The 20,926-nt window shown below is 38.2% G+C and overlaps 1 protein-coding gene across 1 annotated transcript in view; it reads right to left on the bottom strand.

Annotated features, from left to right (window-relative positions):
* Positions 1-20,926, bottom strand: part of GABPA (GA binding protein transcription factor subunit alpha) — a 23,817-nt gene continuing 2,891 nt past the window's right edge. Inside the window, exons 3-10 of the mRNA XM_010722428.3 lie at positions 18,928-19,072; positions 18,307-18,391; positions 16,900-17,145; positions 9,246-9,440; positions 8,444-8,500; positions 7,279-7,419; positions 6,149-6,341; positions 1-2,799 (exon numbers count right to left, since the gene is read on the bottom strand). Of these exons, the coding sequence (XP_010720730.1) occupies positions 2,571-2,799; positions 6,149-6,341; positions 7,279-7,419; positions 8,444-8,500; positions 9,246-9,440; positions 16,900-17,145; positions 18,307-18,391; positions 18,928-19,072 (1,291 nt within the window). The 3' untranslated portion in view covers positions 1-2,570. The remainder of the gene's footprint in view (positions 2,800-6,148; positions 6,342-7,278; positions 7,420-8,443; positions 8,501-9,245; positions 9,441-16,899; positions 17,146-18,306; positions 18,392-18,927; positions 19,073-20,926) is intronic.

Genomic DNA, 20,926 nt, shown 5'->3' with positions numbered 1-20,926 from the left:
TAATTATCAGCAGAGTATAAGTGTCTTTATTTAAAGAGTAAAAAGTATGCAAAAACCTTCTTTTACAAAAAATTTGGGAATATTCTTTCTATGTTTTCATCTGGCAGCATCAGAACAACTCTTGACAGTATATTCTACATCCTTTTTTCACTGAAGACATCAAGTTAGTCACAGGTTTCTCCCTCAACTACAGAAAATATGACAGTGATTTTATACTGTTTGAAAGATTTCTTCTTTGCTAAATTAGAACAAGGTGGAAAAGCAGATGACCAAAACAACCCAAAGAACTGCACACCTACTGAAAAACTTCAAACTAACAAGCAGATGTATTTACAAATCAAGTGTGATATCAGAACTTCCCCCTAGAGGGCTTACCATGTATGAAGAACATTCAGGGGGATAAATAATTGATATTACATTTCAACTTCAGCTTATCCTACTGCAGTCCAGCTAGATATAGTAAATTATTATTTTTTTAAAACTTCTTTTTTTGTACTGTATTTTAACAGAGAGGCTTTTCATGAACTCTGCTAAATAGAACTAGTGACTTGTATTGGACTTCTGTTTAATAAAGGCATGATGTTATATACATAGTTGCTGCCACTGAACTATCAGCTTCACCTTACTCTTAGAAAGCAAATCTACACCTATTTGCTAAGTCACCTCAAGCACTTGCCAATTGGTGGAGTTGGACTATTTTAACAGCAAAAGTGGATTAATGGTTGACTTCTAGTGACAGACACATACCTTGCTCATGGCTTAGAAGATTTCATTAAAAAAAGAATAAGTCAGCATGCTTAGTTGATGGAATACTTTAAGCACCCAAGAATGAAAATAATATTAAGAGTTGATGACAGGATCTGTCAAGAAAGTGTTATAGTCATGGAAGTAATAAAAAGGTAAACTAGAAATGCATGCATGTTTTTTAATTAACCAGAAGCTATCTGCAAATGAACATGCACCTATAAAACAAACAGCTCTGTCCTCAACCCATCTTTAAAATAAAGATGAACATTCTGTTTTCTGCTCTCTGACTACCAGTAAGACCATTCCTTTGCAGCCTAAGAACAACCACCCAGTACTCCCGCTACTCACCATGTAAGTACATTTTATGTTTAGAAAGTCTCTATACAAGCACTTTTTAAGGTTTAAGGGTAGCTGAATTAAAAGGTTTTCCCTTAACAATTTGCATTTTAATTAAATGTGAAATGTTAGCGGGAGCAGGGTGCTCAGTTATAAAAAGTTGGGAAATATGCCTTATAAGAATTACAAAGTTTAATAACACAAAAGAGGAGTACTAAAACCATACTATTTTCAAACATCAAAAGAAAGTCATAAACGTAGAAGCTCAAACATTGCAGTCTACTTTTTACTGCACTTTTGTATGAAGTTCTTTCTATACCAGTGTCTCAAAATTCAAAATATATTCCAAGTATTTCTATTCATCATCCATACTTCAAATTGTACCCAGCTCTGGAGCACGCATTTGGCTTATGAAGCTTCAGAAACATCATTTGAAGTTCAGAAAAATTAATTTTAAATAAAAATTACACATCTTTGCACTTTTATATATGTCATTCTGTACAATAATTTGGAAACTAAATTTCAGTTCTCTTTAAAACTATTTTCAACAACTATTTTGTTTCTAATGAGCAAGGGACTAATAACTGTGATTAACTTAGGTCTTCGGTCACTAGGATTGACTATCATGCAGGTATTAAAGCACCTGGCAGAACAGAGCATAAAAACAAGCAAACAAAACCCACCTACAGACTACTCTTTGGGTGAGGGATATTTTTTTCAAGTTTTCAAATCACCTGATGGGAGGATGGTGGGGGAAGAAGTTTTGTTTTATATTACATGGCTAGCATCAACAAAGTCTTATAACAGGTTAGTACTTGCCCTCATAAATGCAGATTATCTACATATTACAGTGAAACACTCGTAATTGGCTTTTCATCTAAGCCAGATCTAAACCTGGATCTCCTTCAGCACAGATCTTCAGTTCTGCCTAGTCTTAGTTTCCTTTCCTTATAAACACAGAAGTTATTTGAGGAACCCGATGCTTTGTCGTGTTTGGTGTGCCTTTCAGCTCTGCTTGATTAGATAAGAGTAATGAACATTTAAGGTTCATTTAAGTTTAAAAGCATCAAATTCAATTTGGTAGCTCAGCAGAGAATAAAAAGCCGGAAAGAACCCAATTCAGACAACTGATCAGCCTGCGTTTACTTCATTTTTGTTAAAAAGCACTGCAAAAAAGATTTTGTAGAGCTGTGAACGCAGAATGCTGAATGCAGTTGAATGCAGTTCAACTTTTTTTCACCAATTTCAGATTGTATATCATAGAGGCCCTGACTCAAAGTTGCAGAAGTTGTGGTGATCTCTTAACTTACACTGAAACATATGCTGCTAAAAGATCCAAATTTACGTAAGTCCCAGTTCTTTGTAGAAAATCATGCATGGTATTGTATTGTGAAGAAAAAGAAGAAGCTTCCATTTCAGATAAAAGTAAAGCAACTTCTCTGGCTATATAGGAAAGGCCATGGGTTCCCACTTTCAGGTCCTAGTGCTTAATTATCTTTCTCTGTTTGCAGGGATGCAGTAGCTAGTGCTACTGCTGTAACTGGCTGCGCAATGCCATGAAGCTGCATCTTTGCTAGTTTCTTTTGTTCACATTCTCTGACCAACCGATTCAGCTCTGCTGCGCTGTATCCAATGAGAGTTTTCAAGTCACACACAAATTTGTAGACAAACCTCTTGCCTTGCACTTTGCATATCATGTCTCCATCATAATAGTATCTGTAAGAAAAAAAAAACAACAAATTACAGATTCTGAAAACTTAACTTCCACACACATCCAGTCATTTACTTAGACACCTGGATGCTGAAATAAGAATCTTTTTCATGTTAAGATTCTCATGAAATTTCATGTATCAAGATAAACTTTGGGTGTTCTCTTTCATGAGAAAGGGAAGAGAGTTGAAAGCTGCCCCTTGCACCCTGATATACTAAAGGGAAACAAAGCAGTAATTATTTTATAAGCTGTATAAAGCAACAAGACCATCACTTCTAAGCTAGACCAGTTCAAAAACAGCTTGTGGTTGGAGAAGCAGGGATGGAAAGTTTACATTGTGCTTTGCCTTAGTAAGAAGGTATTATCTCCCCCTCATTATTGTATCTTGCCTTCTTTGCTCATCTCTGCTTTTCTGAGATAAACAGTTTATGTTTGAAGCAGCCTGAAAATCAGCACTGTGGTTTTTATAGTATTAAACAGAATAAGAAGAAAAAAGGTAAAGATGTTTCTCTTTCACCAGCAACATCAATTTAAGCAAAGTTAAAAAAAAGTAAAAAGACTTCCTATTTTTCCCTAGTCCAAGAAGACAAAAAAGGTAAGTTCCTAAGAACGTAATCAAATTTCATGCCATGCTATAAACAAGCAAGTTAGAATTGAGGATATATGTCAACACAATCTAATCATATATGATAAGATATACGTTGAATACATTTCTAGTTACAGCATTTGTCTATTCAAAAACCACAAGCATAATTCTCTAAATACCCATGCAAGTTTTATTAGCTATCAGAATGTTTTGAATCACATGGAAACCTTGCTTCAGAACAATAGAGGAAATTAATACTTTTTTTTCCAAGTCTTACTTTGCTATAGGGTAATTAAACAGATGACGATCGCAGAAAGTCTACTAAATTATATGAATAACAACAAGCTGCTCCTCCACTTTTCATGACAAAAACTGTTTTTCCCAACAGCTGGGTGAAAGATCGAGCGTGTTTCTCAATGATATCATTTTCAGCACTAATCAAAACTGACACAGTAATTTCAGTACATTGATAAACAAAACATTACCATTTTTGTTTTAATAAAAGTTCAGCTTGGCAATAGTGTTTATCTCAGCAGTAAGTAAGAGGTATTAAAGATCCCTTCAGACATTCAAGTGTTAGAAAACATGTCAATTGCAAAATGGCAAGATTTTGAGCAATGTGATGTCTGTAATTCATTAACTGAAATATAACTGTAAAACTTCTCTTATACTAATTTACAGAAACTACTGTTCAGACATCTGTTTAATATCATAGTGATAAGAATATTATTCCAGAGTTCTTCAGCTGCTTTTAAGACCTTCTGCGAAGCTTGTTGATAAACTCCCCCCAAAATTAGCATCATTTATAAGATTTGATGTTTCTGTAAGCTTTCACATATACCTTCTATGCATAAACACAGATTCAGACAAACACACTGGAAACATTGGAATGGTACTGCAGCCCTTCAAATCTAGTTTAAAGCCTTGTCAACTCCTGGGCCAGAATCCTTTTCCCCCTTTGACTCAGGTGGACCCTATCTGCAGCCATCTAGTAAGTAAATCACCCCATGGTCAAAAAAAGCCAGAATTCCTTGTGTAGCACCAGCTTCATAGCCACATATTTATTATATGGGCTTTCCTGGTCTTCTCAGTAGCCTTCCAAGCCACTAAAGGGATATGGAAAACATTATCTGTATTCCCAACTCTATCCACTAATTGCTCGAAGTCCCCTGAAGTCCCTTTTGATAGCCCCCATGTTTCTCTCAGCAACTTCATTGCTGTCAACCTGAACTATCAGTAGGGGATAATAACTGGAGGAAGAAACAAGGTCAGGAAGTTTTCTAGTCATGTCTCTGACCCAGGCACCAGGGTCACAGCAAGCTTCCCTATGGGTAGAGACTGGCTCACATACTGGGCCCTGTGTTCTCTACAGAAGGGAACTGTCTATGTCAATTACCCTTCTTTCCTTCTTTGTAGAAACAGCCTTAAGGCTTAGAGTTGCCCTCCTTGCCCTAGATAACCTCCTGGGTGGACCTTCCACTGCATCCTCACTTACCTGTCCCTCAAGTCCCAGATTCTCAAACCTATTGCACAAGGGCACTCGGGAAGAGATGGCATCAGGGAGACTTACCAGCTATATTCCAGTACCTATAGAGAAGTCACTGAAAAAAGAAAAGCCACGTATGGTGGCACAAAGCAGGAGAACAACTGGCATAAGATGGAATGGGAAGGGATCAGACTGGGTATGGGAACTTCTTCCCCTGGAGGACAGGCAAAGAGTGGGATGAATTGCCCAGTGACATTGTATGGTTAAGATGTGTATCTGCTGCCTGCCAATTTCTTCTGATGCCTCCTGTTCATGTAAATGAGATAGCAAAGAGTTGTCTTTACTTACTCCATGCCAATTCATGAACTTATAAACTTCAGACTTCCTCAGTGTTAGCATTATTTCCTCAAAGAGATAAACTTACAGAGAATTTGGTATTTTTTTAAACAATGCTAGATGAGTTTACTTCTTTTTATGAAAAATAACATAGCCAAAAGTGGAAATGATTAAAAGTCCATCTTATATCTCAGACGTCAACACAACTTTACTCTAAAAGTATTTAAATATTTATTGCTTAATGCTGCAAATACCCTTCTTGAAACCAACAGAATTAGTGTTCACTGTATCCAAAAAGGAAATAAGAAACTTAAGGCAACTTGGATGAATTCTCCTGTGCTCCTAGAGACCAAATTAACTGGGGAAAAAAGCCTGAAATGGAGCTACTTGCACTTTTCCCCACTCCCTCAACCATATCACCTATGGAGACTCAATAATACAAATCTTTTTTACCAATGTGAAACTACAGAAGTCATGATGGAATGAAGAAAACCTGTAACCAATAATTACAGAAGAATGTTTGTCATAGTGTGAGAAAAAAAGAACAGAAATAAGTAAATATAAAAGCCAGTAATTCAGAGTATTCAAACATTCTGGCAACTTTCCCCACTAACGAGTACTGCTTACACACCAGTAGATGCATAAATCTTGAAGATGTGTCAAAAAAGAGAAATAAAGGTAGGAAAAGCAAACTACAGAGATTAGCCATCTTGTCAGTGTTCAATAATCTTGGAAAAAAAGAATTTGTATATGCTTAAGAAATTATTGCAATAATTGCTATGAAGAGAAGACTAATACAATCCAACAGGAAGGAGTAGCTTTACAGAAACTGTTTATCTCCTTACTGAAAAAAGCCCACAAAAACATTTTGGTCCTTTATTAAAACAGCTCAAAATGCAGTAGTCAAGAGTAAGTAAACATCTGATCAATTTCTGAAGTTTCTTACCTCAAAGCCCGACTAAGTTTTTCATAGTTCATTGTGGGTTTGTTTTTGCGCTGCCCCCATTTTTGTGCAACCAGTTCGGGTTGATTCAATTTAAACTCTCCTTCATCACCAACCCAAGAAATACAGTCCCGAGCATCTTTGTCAGTGAGAAGTTCTAATAAAAACTGCCATAATTGGATCTGGCCATTGTTTCCTGTCAAAATAGGAACAAGATCCACTTCAAGTAGTCCTTTTTCATTTTCTCACCGAAGCAAAAAATTTTCAACCAACAGATTAAAGCAAACCAACACAGAACACACAATGGAAAGAGAGCCTGCATTTAGTTGATTTCATCTTCTCTGCAACAAAAGAAATACTTTCCTACAAAGCCCTTGTATTAATCTACGCAAAAAAGAAACTCAGTAATATGAAAACTAAGACTTCTCAAAAATTTGTTCCTGGAACTCAGGAACAAAATTATCTAACAGTACAAATAATCACTTAAAGCACACATCTACTCTGAAATACAACAGATTAAGCATGATTTGCTTATTCTTCTTCGGGCATAAATATATACATGCAATAGAGTATATATATTTTTAATGATCACTTTTTACTGATTTTTTATATGTAATATTAGAAATAGGGAAAAAAGACCCACGCACCACAGTTTAAGTCAATATATCACCTCGCACGTACAGTCAATCATTAAGATTTCTTTTTAACTCAACTATCTGCAGTTAAATTACTAAATTCTCAACGAGATATAGAGAGTACACGTAATTCTTAAAGGGAGAAACAGAGTATTTTGCATTGATGTCAGATGACAAATACTTGGCCTAGAAGACCTGAACGACAATAACGGACTCTCACGCAGAGAAAGGAAAGTGTAAGGATAAGGAGAATTAAGAATTTAAAACAATTCACAGAAGTGGAGAATATCAAAGCAAAAATGACAGTGTGAGTTAACCAACCTGACAAGTTCGCATATGCTTGTGATGCATTTACTTGATACAGTCCCTTTTTGGATCTATATATTTTTTTTTTCTAAAAACCTCGCAACCAGCGTGACAAAGACATGTCCTATAAAACTGTAATTCAACTTAATAAGTGTTTACTGTATTTGCATTTAAAAATAATGTAGACAATACCTGTTCTGTTCCCAGGGGAACTTCTATCTTCCCCCGAGATCCGTGGAGCTCTCTGTACTTTAGCTGCCTTTGCACTGCTGTTTATTACTTTAATGGTGGTTGGGGTAGCAGGTTGTACAGATGCTGGAATAATGTGCACAGCTGTAAAGCAGAAAACATTGCAGAACATCAATTATAAATAGCTAGGCAGAGAAACATCAGATGCATGGGCGTATATTATTTATTGTCTATATGATAACAGCAAAAGCTAGTTTTTTTTTTCTTTTTAACTTTCACTAAAAAGATGCACACTGTCGAAATCACAACACTAAGAATTTAAGTAATTTTTACCACTTCTATTAGAAAATGTTTTAAGACTTGTAGTAGAAATGGCACGTTGTAGATAAAACATTAGCTTTAGTCTACTATTATGTGTTTTACATATTTACATAGTAAAACTCATGCCTTTGATTTCATTTTTATGCTGTTCCCATGTGATTTACTTTAATGCACTCTTCTCTACAGTCACTGTGCAATCCTTCATGTCTGCTATTCAAACAGCAATAAAGACTGGAGGATTCGAATGTTCCATTCTAGGTGAATTTAACTAGACACAAACTCAGGATGCTGTACACGTCTATTTAATACATAAGCTGCTCACAAGTCCTCTGAAAATTCATCAATTTTAATAATTGATGTCACTGTATTAAATCTAAAAGGAGTTTCTAATATTTTTCTTCTATTACTTTCCAAGCATGTTCTCTCTTTGACACATGCCTTCACTTTTTTTTTCCAAGTTTTTTTTTTTAATAAAAGCATTATAACTTATCCATTCATTAAAACAATACATAACATGAAATACCAAAACATCAAAACCTCAAAACTTACACCCCTGAGATCTTTTTTTTCAATAGAGAGGAAAATCTATCATCCAAAATGTAAGTTAGAAACTTTTGTACTTCAAGACATACATCTTTCAGCCAGTAAAGAGATACTGAGAAATCAAATGCTTCACTTTGAATGTTAGAACACACCCTCCACCTCTCATTGAAGAAAGCTACACTGTCTAGTGACTTTATTACTGTTGTACCATTTATAGCGCTGTATATCAAACATAGCACAGAACCATGGTGTCAAACTTGCAAGCAGTTACGTGTATTAATTAACTTCTGGCAGAAATACTTACGCTGATCAATAGTAACAGTTGCTATTTCTCCAGAGTGTTCTTGACTAGCCAACACATCTGCAGATCAGAAAGAAAGAGTTTTTACTCAAAACATTAGCTTCAAGCTTACCTTTATCATCATTTGAAGATCAAAAATTTTCATATTTCGTAGAGGGGAAAAGTGCCCAACATTTTCCATCAGTGGAACTAATGCATAGCTCATGGTCTTGTGGGTATGCAGAAACATTTAATGTTTTACCATTTATTTTTCAAATAATTATGTCAATAGTGAATTCCTAGGTGCCCTTTGCATTCTATATACCTTAAAGCCCTTAGGTATATAATGTAAAATGTGACAGAAGTAGTTTTTAGTCTACCAGGTTATATGCAGGCATGGTATTTATACGCATAGAAACGCATCACTTATAAGTCATGCTGTGCACAATCTAAGGATTTAACTGCCTATGCTTAATGCTCTTCAATTCTATGTGAGGCAGAGATGTATTCTAAATAACTTGTTATTAATATTTAATTATAAAATTCTTAAATTCAGGAGATGCACAAACTAAAAATCTTAATTAAAAAAACACAAAGGATTTATCAATCCCTACTTCTTCCATGTTAGTTACGCAGTTTAATGAACAATGAGGAAACTGCTTATCACACAGACATGCTTACTAATACCTCCTGTTATTTTGTGCTGATGCCCTCATTCTTAATGGTAATATTAAAGAGAGGAAAAGCACCTACTTTCAACTAATTTTAAGAATAAATAACAGAAAAGGGGGAGCTAAGTAAAATCAGTTACAGAAAAATCCCATACACTTTCGAAGAAGTTCCAAGTGACTCCACAGAATCTCCCCACGTGGGACTCGTTGGAAGAAGTCTTCTTGAGTGAGGCTGCAGAGTTCCCGCCCAGGAATGCTGAGTGCATTAAGGTCGATGTCTGACATGCTGAACTCCTTCATCACCCACACTACCCAGTGGAGCACTTGGTCTGTTGACCACTGCACAGGGTCTGGAAAACAAAGAAATGAAACTGCAATACATCCATCACAAACTGCAAGGCTCCTTCTCAATGAGGTTACAGAGGTAGTCCTTACTGTAGCTTCAAGAAAAATGAAATACAAGTGGCCACTGAGCCATGGGATTCAAAAAAGTGTTACCTAGAGATCATCAGAATCATAGAATCACAAGGTTGGAAAGGACCTACAAGATCATCCGGTCCAACTGTCCTCCCATTACCATTGCTACCACAAGCCACTAAACCATATCTTGTAGGTCTTCATCCAGACGCCTCTTGAACACTGCCACAGATGGCAACTCCACCATCTCTCTGGGCAGCCATTCCAGTGCCTGACCACTCTCTGAGAGAAAAAGTTTTTCCTTATGTCTAACCTAAACCTCCTCTGGTACAACTTGCAGCCATTTCCTCAGGTCCTGTTTGTTGCCTGCGAGACGAGGCCAAACCCCTCCTCATCACAACCTCCCTTTAGGAAGTTGTAGAGTGCAATAAGGTCTCCCCTGAGCCTCCTCTTCTCCAGACTAAACAATGCCAGCTCCCTCAGCCGCGCCTCATAAGACTTGTGCTCCAGACCCCTCACCAGCTTTGTTACCCTTCTCTGGATACACTTCAGGACCTCAATGTCTTTCTTGTAGTAAGGGCCCAAAACTGAACACAATACTCGAGGTGCGGCCTCACCAGTACTGAGTACAGGGGGATGATCACCTCCCTGCTCCTGCTGGCCACACCATTTCTAATGCAGGCCAGGATGCCATTGGCCCTCTTGGCCACCTGGGCACACTGTCGGCTCATGTTCAGCCGAGCATCAACCAACACCCCCAGGTCCCTTTCCTCTTCACAATCATTCTTCTATACAACCTTTAAAATTTTTTTGTTTTTGTGTTTTATTTTTTAAAGCCTGTTTCTAGGCCAGTGAGTGCTTATATTCAAGATTCAATGCCAGTATGTTTTCAACTATGCATTTATTTTAAGACAAGTTATAATATAACATCAAGGAGAGGCATGGTTCTTATGACTCAATTTGACTAGATGGAAAGATGGACTTCTCTTAAAATACCAATGAAAAGGTATTTGTTTGGCAGGAAAGGGCAAAAAAGGGATTCTTCCTTAGGAAAAAAGATCTTTCACATCTCCCAACTATCCACAACACTTCTCAATACACAAAATCATTTTTTCTTTTTTTTCCATAGTACTTCAGCTAGCACCTCTCACACCACGATGCTCTTCTGCTGATACACTGATCAGTGTGTGATAATGCTGAAATATTAAGTTCTACATTCATTCACCAATATCCCAGTTCCTAAAAGTATTTAAAATCACAGTTGTGCAGAGTTTGGCTGGGATGAAATTAAATTTCTCCAAAACAGCCTGTGCGTTGCTGCATTTTAGATCTGCAACCAATTTATTGCTTGATTAATCTCTGCCACATGACAGGCCTAGCTGCCTCCCCCCATCCCACTCCCTCCATAGGAAGCCAGCGGAGAAGCGAGAAAGAGGAGCTGCTGCTCAATTAAGAAAAAAACGTTGACTACTTCGACTCCTTGATCCACATCCATAAGCTCACCTGTCAAGTGGAAAGCTAAGGAGTGATCAGCAAGACTTGCTCACTATTTAACAGCCCCACGTGGCCAGTGTGAAAAGCCAATGGAGATTGGAGGCTGATAGTGGACAACCTTGGCCTGAATGAAGTTCACAACTGTTGCGTGCTACTGTACCTAACATGCAAGAACTTCAATATAAACTCAAATCAAAGGCAGCCAGGTGGTAAACCACAACAGATATTGCCAATGCACTCTTTTCCATCCCTTTACCAGCAGAGTGCAGGCCACAGTTTATCTTTACTTCAGGGGGCATTCAGTATACTTGGAACTGTTTGCCCCAGGGGTGGAAACACAGCCCAATCATCTGCCATTGCCTATTCCAGACCACACAGGAACAGAGTGGAGTTCTTGAGCACCTGCAATACATTGATGACATTATCACGTGGGGCAAAACAGCGAAGTTTTCAAGAAAGGGAAGAAAATAATAGCAAAACCAGCTTGCAGAAAGATTTGTATTAAGTGAAGTAATGTCAAGGGACCTGCACAGGAAATCCAGTTCCTAGGAATAAAATGGCAAGACAGACGTTTTCACATCCCAGTGGATGCGTCAACAAAATCAGTTATGTCCCTGCCAACTAGTAAGTAAGAAACAATCTTTCCTAGGTGCTGTGGGTTTCTGTAGAATGCTTATCCCCGATTACAGGCTCAATGTAAGCCCTCTATCAAGTGACACAGAAGATGACTGATTTTGCACCTGAACAACAATAAGCTTTTGAACAAACAGAAGACAGTCTGTGCAGGAATCCTGGGACCAGTCCAGACAGGACACAATGAAAAAAACTTGCTCTACACTGCAACTGGGGAGAAGGGTCCCACCTAAAGCCTTTGGCAAAGGACACCAGGGAGACCCAAGGTCGACCCCTTCGGTTTTGGAGATCAGGATACAGTGGATCTGAAGAGCGCTATACTGCAACTGAAAAAAATATATATATTAGCAGCACATGAGGGGGTTCAAGCTGCTTCAGAAGCTGGTACTGAAGCACAGCTCCTTATAGCACCTTGACTACCAGTGCTAAATTGGATGTTCAAAGAGAAGGTCCCTTCTACACACCATGCTACTGATGTTACTTGGAGTATGCAGATTGCGTTGGGCAATGGGCTCAGATGGACAACTTCAATCATCCAGAAATTTTGGGAAGTAGGGCCCTACTAGAGGGCTGAACCTCATAGTCAAATTTGCCAAGTTTGTGTACATTTTCTCTACAGATCTGCGGGCACAGAGGAGGCAAAGTTTTCTTCATATTCTCAAAGGGTGATAGTCCAACTAACTCACACAGGGTCTCTCATTATATTTCCATTTCACTGCTGCCAATGTATTGGCAAAAACTGCTGGTGTGGTTCACGTGAACTTCTGCCACATAATTAGTGAACACCTATCTCTCTTGGAATCACAGATCCCTTTCCCTTGAATAGTGTTGAACAGGGCTTGATAGCCTATAAGTCAGGCCCTAAATAATTTGTGCCTCCTTAGATCCACCGGAGCTACAATCTTCCTCTCTGAAATACTTCCCTAAACATTCAGGGCTCTACAGGTATTCAGGAGCAAAGCTCAATGACACCAGGGGTGTCCACTTCTTTAAGTTTCCTCCTAAATTCCTTCCCACCCCTTCCACTCAATTTTTTTCAGCTTTGGGGCAGATCCCTAACCAATATTAATAACGAGAAGCACGTACGGGTAACATGACAATATAATTATGCCAGTTTGGACATTCCAGACACGTGCAAAAATTTCCTTTTCTTCCCCTTGAAATGTATGGGAAGAGGACAGGCAGTGGAAGAAGTGGAATCATTAACAACACCTGAAGTATAATTTGTAATGCTCAAATCATGCCATGTTGCATACAAGCACTGGTTTGGTGTCCCCACCAGTGATCTTAAACACTCTCTCTCTCCCTCTCACCTCACGCACACACACACCCCTACCTCACACACACACACCCCTACCTCACACACACAGCCCAGAAAGAGTGACTTCCTTAAAAGAGCTCCAGTGGGTTTTAAGTAACACAATCTGAAGCATTGTTTGAAACTGCATTGCAGATCCAGCAGATCTCTTATTTCAATTACTATCATGCCCCATGTTGGGTGTCAGTTTACTATCTCAGGTTGATTCTTTGCTGCACACCTGGCCTAGCCCCCTCCTCTGATCTGTCCCCAAAAAGGAAGCCAACAGAAGTGAGAAGGCAGAATTGTTGCTTGATTGATATAAAGAGACTACTAGACTACTATTTAACTAAAATAATAAAAGAACGTGAGATAATACAATATAAAAGAAATCAAGAGTAATACATCAAACCAATGAGAAAGAGAATGTCTCCTAATCATGCTGCTTGGTGGTACAGAAGGAAAAAAAAAAAAGGACTTAACTATGTCACTTTGTCTCTCCCTCCCAAAAACCATGTGGGAAGGACTGGAGCATTTTCCAAACTGGTTCCTCCTTAGCAGTTGTACTAATTCAGACAGTTCACTGCATAATGTTATGATACGGTTATGGAAAAAATATATTTGAGTGTCACCATTTAAGTGTGCGATAATGTAGAAATATTAAATTCTACATTCACTCAACATTATTCAGTTTCTCAAGTATTTAAAATCACAGTTGCACTGAGTTTGGCTGGGATGGAATTAATTTTTCCACAGCAGTCTGTTTGTTGCTGTGTTTTAGATTTGCAACCAAGTTAAGTGTTGACAACAGATTGACATTTTAGCAATTGCTAAGCAGAACTTATGGTGCATTGAGGCCTTCTCTTTCTCACTCAGCTTCCCCAGTGGGTAGATATGGGTGGGCAATTGACTAGTAAAGGACACAGCTAGGACAGCTGACTCCAACAGTCCAGATCACTGGCCTGAGGCTAATTGTATGAGGTTCAACAAAGACTTAAGTGCTGGGTCCTGTGTTTCAACCATAACAACCCCACAAAAACTGCAGGCTTGGGGCAGATCGGATGGAAATCTATGCATAAGAAAAGAATCTGGGGTTATTAGTTGACAGCTAACACGAGTCAGCAGTGTGCCCAGATGGCCAACAGCACCCTGGCTTGTATCAGAAAAAGAATAACCAGCAGGTGTAGGGAGGCGATCACACTTCTGTATCCAGCACTGGTGAGGTCACACCTTGAGCACTGTGTTCTGCTCTGGGTCCTTCATTAAAGAAAGACACTGAGGCCCTGGAGTGCATCCAGAGAAGGACAAGAAAGCTGGTAATGGGTCTGAGGAGCAGCTGAGGGAGCTGGGATTGCTCAGCCTGGTAAAAAAGAGGCTCTGGGGAGACCTCATAGCTCACTACAACCATCTGAGAGGAGGTTGTGGAGAGGTGGGGGTTGTCTCTTCTCCCAGGTAGCTGTGATATGATAGGAGGTAACGGCCTCAAGTTGTACCAGCGGAGGCACAGGTTGGATGTTAGGAAAAATTTCTTCTCTTTCAGAAAGAGTGGCAAGGCATTGGAACAGGCTGCCCAGGGGAGTGGGGTCACTGTTTCTGGAGATGTTCAACAAGCGTGTGGATGTGGGACTGAGAGACATGGTTAGTGGGAATGGTGGGAACATGCCGATGGTTGGACTAGATGATCTTACTGGTTTGGACTGGGTAGTCTTAGTGGTCTTTCACAACCTTATAGATTCTATGAACAGACTAAAGAGGTATTTTGAAATTATTAGCTAAATAAAATTTTAAAAAGAAAAAACAAAAACAAACAAACAAAAAAACACCCAAAGCTTTCTAAATTTATAAATATTAAGTAGGAGCAATAATTTCTATTTCGCTTAATAAAAGACAGTAACATTGCATCATTTCTCATCAATGCTACCAAAAACAATATAGTGCAATCCTCTGGGAAAAGCCACACCAAAAGGATCTTATCTTTAGAGTCTTATAATAAATCACAATTAAATACCATAATAAGTCTGCTGATTTGTTCCCTCTGAACGTGATTGCAGGGCAACACGAATCATTATGTTCCCTGACCAGGTTCCGTTGTTTTCAAAAACTTCCTTTTTTGGCTTTGTTTCTCATACAATGAATACTTTCATTCTTCCCAGGAACCTTTACTACAGTACTAAACTTCTGGATTTCATTAGCAGAAATACCTTTAACAGCTGAGAAATTGCAGTTTCTGGCAAAACCCACCAAAACAAAGGGAAAGCCACAACATTTTGAAGGACTGCTAAAAGCTAATTTTCCATCTGCAGCAAAACGGAGAAGCCCATCAGGACACAGACATCAAATCCTTCCAGGTGGTGATTTTTTACTGATTGGACTTTAAAAAGACCCAAGAAATAATTTAAATGAGTAATTTCAGAGAACTTCACAGAACCAAACCTCACAACTCTCTAAAGGAAATTTGCCTCTTTTTCCATTTTTTAATATACGTATGTAGAAATATTTGAAAAGGTTTTATTGGGGACTCTGTAAGAACTTTAACATTCCCAGAAAATTTTGACTATATAATATATCGTATCAGAATATCTGACATATTATATCAGAACTTTACAGTGCCTCACTTCAAGTATCTACACTGGGAATAAAACACTGGCAAATTAATAAATTTAAAAATAAAATAAAATAAATAAATAAAAAATAAATTAAAAATTAATATTCTTGGACTAGATGATCCTGTAGGTCCTTTTCAACCTTGTGATTCTATGATTCTTAATACAAAGATTTCTGCTGTAGTAAACTAGTAGATCTTCCTGGAAAGTCTGCACTCCCATGACACAAAAGACATTCAACTTCTACAGCTACGGTTGTGGGTCTTAAGGTTTTAAAGCAACAGAACTATTAAAGCTTAATAACAACATTATTCAGCATCATAGTAACATGGTTTTAGCTAACTTTCTTTTTATTTATTTTTTCAGCATGCTCATGGGAGAGCATGCTGAAAAATCTCTGCTCTGATAATGCATTATATCTTCACAAACATTCTGCATCAAATCTTTGACTACCAACAGACAGAGCGTGATAAAAGCTATTTTGGAAATATTTGCCAATTAAAGAACAATTAAAAGGCATCAAAAGACCACTGCTTTAGTTATCAAAAATATGTTTAAATACTGGCAAGATACTACAAAGACATGTAACTACAGTGTGATTTTTAAGCACTTCAAACTTCTCTTTCCAAATACCCTCTGGTTGTGCAGTTGTGCTTACAGAGTACAGCCTCACATACTGAACATGTCTCAACAGTACATTTCATTCAGCAAGTCAGAACATGCAGCTCAGCCAGATAATCTCCAGAGCATGAAAAGGTCAAAAAAACTACAGTTTCAGGTCAATTCTCTGCAGGCATTCAGACGTGTTTTCTCTGAAGTAAGAATAAACTAGCAACCTGCTCAGTATCAACATTAATTCAGAAGAGGTGATGATTTACAGAATCTTTATATTCATCTCTGAATTTTCTTTCTCCCCCACTATGTTGAAGCCAAGCATGGCTTTCCATGAAAATCTGAGTTTACAATATATTCAGTATGCTGCAATTCATGAAATAATGTACTGAGCATAATTCAGATTCAGATGTATGAGAAGAGCTTTATCGTTAACAAATGCATTTTTATGGAGGAGGAAGAAAACTGCTTTCTAAAAAACTTACTGTAAAAGAAGTACTAAAAAAAAAAAGCACCACTTTAATAAAAATATTAGAAGCACCGATTCTACTCATCTCTGCATAAGATAAGGCTAAACAGATCTGCATTGCACTTATCCATAACACACCTATGAGCTACCAGATCACTTGAATTACAGAACCCAAGTTAATTATCATTTATGAAAAACAGGCCTCCTGCCCTAAAACAAACAGGAGAACCAGCCTCCACCTCCCTAACCCAACACATGCACAATTTACCATCAGGTATTATTACCATAGGGTATTCCAAGGCGCTCCTGCTCCTTTCTGTAGTCTTCCAATGCTGCAGCCCATCGTGTCACCTGTTCAGAGGTCTCATCTGAAATGGTTGTGATGTGTTTTGTTCCATCTAAGGTTATCACTTGAGCTTCCTCAACAAGGTGAGCTTCAGCCTCAGCGTGATGAGCATCTGGATCAATTACTACCTCCACAGTTTCCACAGGCTTCACGATTTCAAGGATATTTAACTTGGGGTCTGTCCCTAGGTATAGATCAAATGAAGAAAAATAAAGGATAATTGATTAGTAAGTGTTAGTATATTTTGGAAAGAAGCATTATACAAAAGAACCGTCACAGAATTTCTGAAGGTGTGCTTAAATGAGAACTACCTCAGTAAAAGTGAGTACAAATCTGTCCCACTTTCTTTCCCCAGTGTTGCAGTTTCATATTCTGGCACATATCAAAGTATTTGTTCTTTAATAAATATACTGGGGAAAACAAAAACAAACAAACAAGCCATAAGCATCTGCTGCCTTCCTCCAACCAACACAGATGATTTCCAATGTTTACAGTTTTTCCCCCCCACTGTCTCTCAAGTCTACACAGGAGCAAACCTTTTCTGCCACTGCAAAAAACAATGCACTTAACAGGAAGTCGAAACAAGACTAAAAAAGTTCAGATTTTCAGCTTCATCAATCTTTTTGTTTGTTTTCATTCTGTCACAATTACTGTCAGGATGTAAGATATTAGACCATGGAGTGGGAAGATATGCCTTCATTATGCAATGGGAAATTAAGGAAGTGGAAATAGTTTTAGACAACTAGCAAATTGCTGAGGATTCAACAAGGGGAAAACTATCCTATCTGATACCACCAACACAGACTATGCATCAGCAAACATTACCAGGCTGGTTAATGCTCCGTCTCAGTAGTACTTGACTCAGAGCTTTCACCCAAAGAAAACAGCTAACAGCGATCCCAGCCCTTCATATTCATTTTCAATTAACAACTTCTACTCTCATGATCTAGTAATACACAGAACACACAAACACTCTTCACAGAGACGAAACTGTCACTCATCTAGACAAAAATCTTTTGCCTGCTTTAATACTTGACCTGGTATGACTAACTACTCACCCTTAACGAAAGCTTCATACTCCAGGTAACTCTCACTATTTGATCCAGATTTTTTTTTTCCCCACTTTGAAATTGATATGAAGTTTCATAAGACATTTTGCATAGCTTTTATCAGTTTATGGCAATTGTTTTAATGTACTACATATAACCACAATAAACAGTGAAAAATACATCCTGAAACTACATGACCACCTATTTACTGCTAGAAAGAGAAGAGTATTGCGTTTGTTCACAAGCACTCATATAATACCAGATGGCCCACAGAGCAGACAAATGTAACTGCTTACCTTGCCTAGATACTACTTGTACACTGAGTTGCACTGTTCCATCTGTTTTCACTCCTTGATCAAAAAGGCTTCGATCTGGGTCCAGCTTGATAAAAGCAAAAGTATTAAAAAATAATAAAGAATGAAAATATATACTAGTCACAAAGTTATAACAACAGTTATACTAACATATTGTGATGCCTGCAGAAACATGTGGGAGGGGAATTTTCTGAAATATCGTGTTACCTATGCATCTGAATACCATAAAAATATTTCTGCTTTATTCAAACACAAAACAAGATTGGACTCTCAGAAGTTCAGACAGCAACAAACGATATGGGCTACCTCATGAGTTTTTGCTTAGACAGTATTGTCATTACACTCAATCTTCTTTCACCCGTGGTTGGGTAAGGGGAGTGTCACCCCCCTACTCACAAATCATAATGTCTCAGGTTTTTTTAATTAATTCATATAGAATTTATGTGTACACGTTAAGTGTTTTTATGATAAGGAAGTTGATGTAAAATTAAACTCTATATTGCAATGTACAAAACAAAGCAGGAAATTTCATGATGAAAGAAAGGGATGAAGAATAATGCCTCTCTGGTAAGAGTATCAATCTTCTATAACCTTGCAGTTTACCTGGATATCTTGCAGACAAATTTCATGTGCATCCAAGGAACACAGCAGTCTGGGTTCCAGTAATTTCTTAAGATTTCCAATTGGTTCATTGATGTCAATAGCTTGATTCACAAATTCTGCTGTGGTGTAGGTTTGCTCAACAATGCTTCAAGTACCAAATGAACACAATAAATCATTACCTATATGTTAGTACAGCTCGCACAATACAGTAGTTATAGAACAGATTTTTTAAAAGTTAGAAATAAGCTACATAAAAAACTATATATGAAATCTTAATACCACTCAGATAAACTACTTGGGTACAGTGGATTACCAAATTCCATCCTGATGATTTTACAGCTAACTTTTCCTTAAAGCTGTATCACAGTTCAAAAGATAAGCCAAATATCAATAATATATTGAAAACTCAGGTCTGAAAATAATAAGTTACGATCAGCTTATTATATACCATTAACCTTCACATTGAGTAAATTAATTCTGTCTACCTTGCATGCAGTGTATTTAAAAGATTCATGTTAAAAGTCAAATACGAAAACTTAACATGTGGAGTACAAAGAAGGAAAAAAAAAATATCCCCAGTTCTACAGATTAAAGTCTTGAAACTAGCATAATGATTTATGCTATGATTTAGGTTTATCAGCATAATGATAAACCTAACACATAAAAGAGACAACCAAAAAGAACTGCAGCAATGCATAACCTTGAAAGAAAGTCAGTCACATATCTGGGTTGTCCTATTGCACTATTAGCATAGGCATTCAGAAATATCAGTTTAAACAGAGGAAATCACAAAGTAAATGGATGCAGTTCCTAAGTATTAAAAATTATACGAGGAGCTCAGAATAAAGAGAAACTAATAGTTGGTTTTCAAATAGTTCTTCAAACATGTTCTTAAAAGACCAGGTCACCTACTAGCCTACGCTATTTTTCCCCATGCTTTGATATTTTCAAAAACAGTTATGAATATTAGGGAAGAAGCTTTAGGAACTAAAAACGAGGTTGAGATAACTACGGCAAAGTAGACTTCTGTATCTACAGTTTTATTGGCCTCATCAATAATACAATCACAATATATAGAATTTAATCTCTGCTTTTTTAAAAATTGGCCCTGGATAACAAGGAATGCAATAGACTGGAGAAACTAAAGGCTCATTTCAGTTAAAGGATATGCTGAATCTGAAACATCTGCAACAAGTACACATAGCAATATTCCTACAGACGTGAAAAGTAAAGAGAAAGCTACTATAAGAACTGTAGAAATAAAAAATAAAATGTGCGGAGATTTAACCAACTGAGATTGAATAGTGTGATATGCTAGTGTCACAGACTGGAGAACAGCCCTATGGAAAGGTTCTGTGGGAGTCAAGTTGAATTTGAGTCAGCAGTGTGCCCTGGCAGCTCAAAGGTCCAACCACATCCTGGGGTGCACCAGGCCCAGCACTGCCAGCCAGGCACGGGAAGGAGTTGTCCTGCTCTGCTCTGTGCTTTGCAGCCTCTCCTTGAGCACTGTAGGCAGCTTCGGATGTCACAATGTAAGGAGGGCATAAAACTATTAGAGCGAAGAGGGCAATGAAGATGGTGAAGGGACAGGAGAGCAAGAGCAGCTGAGGCCCCTCGGTGTGCTCAGCCCAGAGCAGAGGAGCTGAAGGGAGGCCTGATGGCGGCTGCAGCTCCTCACAGGGAGCGGAGGGGCAACGCTGAGCTCTGCTCTGTGTGACAGCGACAGGGCCCGAGGGAACGGCATGGAGCTGCGTCAGGGGAGGGGCAGCTGGGGGTCAGGGACAGGGTCTGCACCAGAGGGTGAAGGGCGTGGGACCAGCTGCACAGGGCTTTGGGCACGGCCCCGAACCTACAGTGCTCTCAGCCACACTGTTTGAATTTCACATGTTCTGTGTGGAGCCCATAGTTGGACTCAGTGATCTTTGTAGGTTCCTTCCAAATTGGGATATTTTATGATAGCACTACACCGGTTTCCACAGTAGCGGCTACAGTTCCATTA

The sequence above is a fragment of the Meleagris gallopavo genome, chromosome 1 (genome assembly GCF_000146605.3).
Source record: "Meleagris gallopavo isolate NT-WF06-2002-E0010 breed Aviagen turkey brand Nicholas breeding stock chromosome 1, Turkey_5.1, whole genome shotgun sequence".
In the NCBI taxonomy this organism is placed as follows: domain Eukaryota; kingdom Metazoa; phylum Chordata; class Aves; order Galliformes; family Phasianidae; genus Meleagris; species Meleagris gallopavo.
The sequence above is the reverse complement of the archived record's forward strand: the minus strand, read 5'-3'. Positions and strand labels throughout refer to the sequence as shown.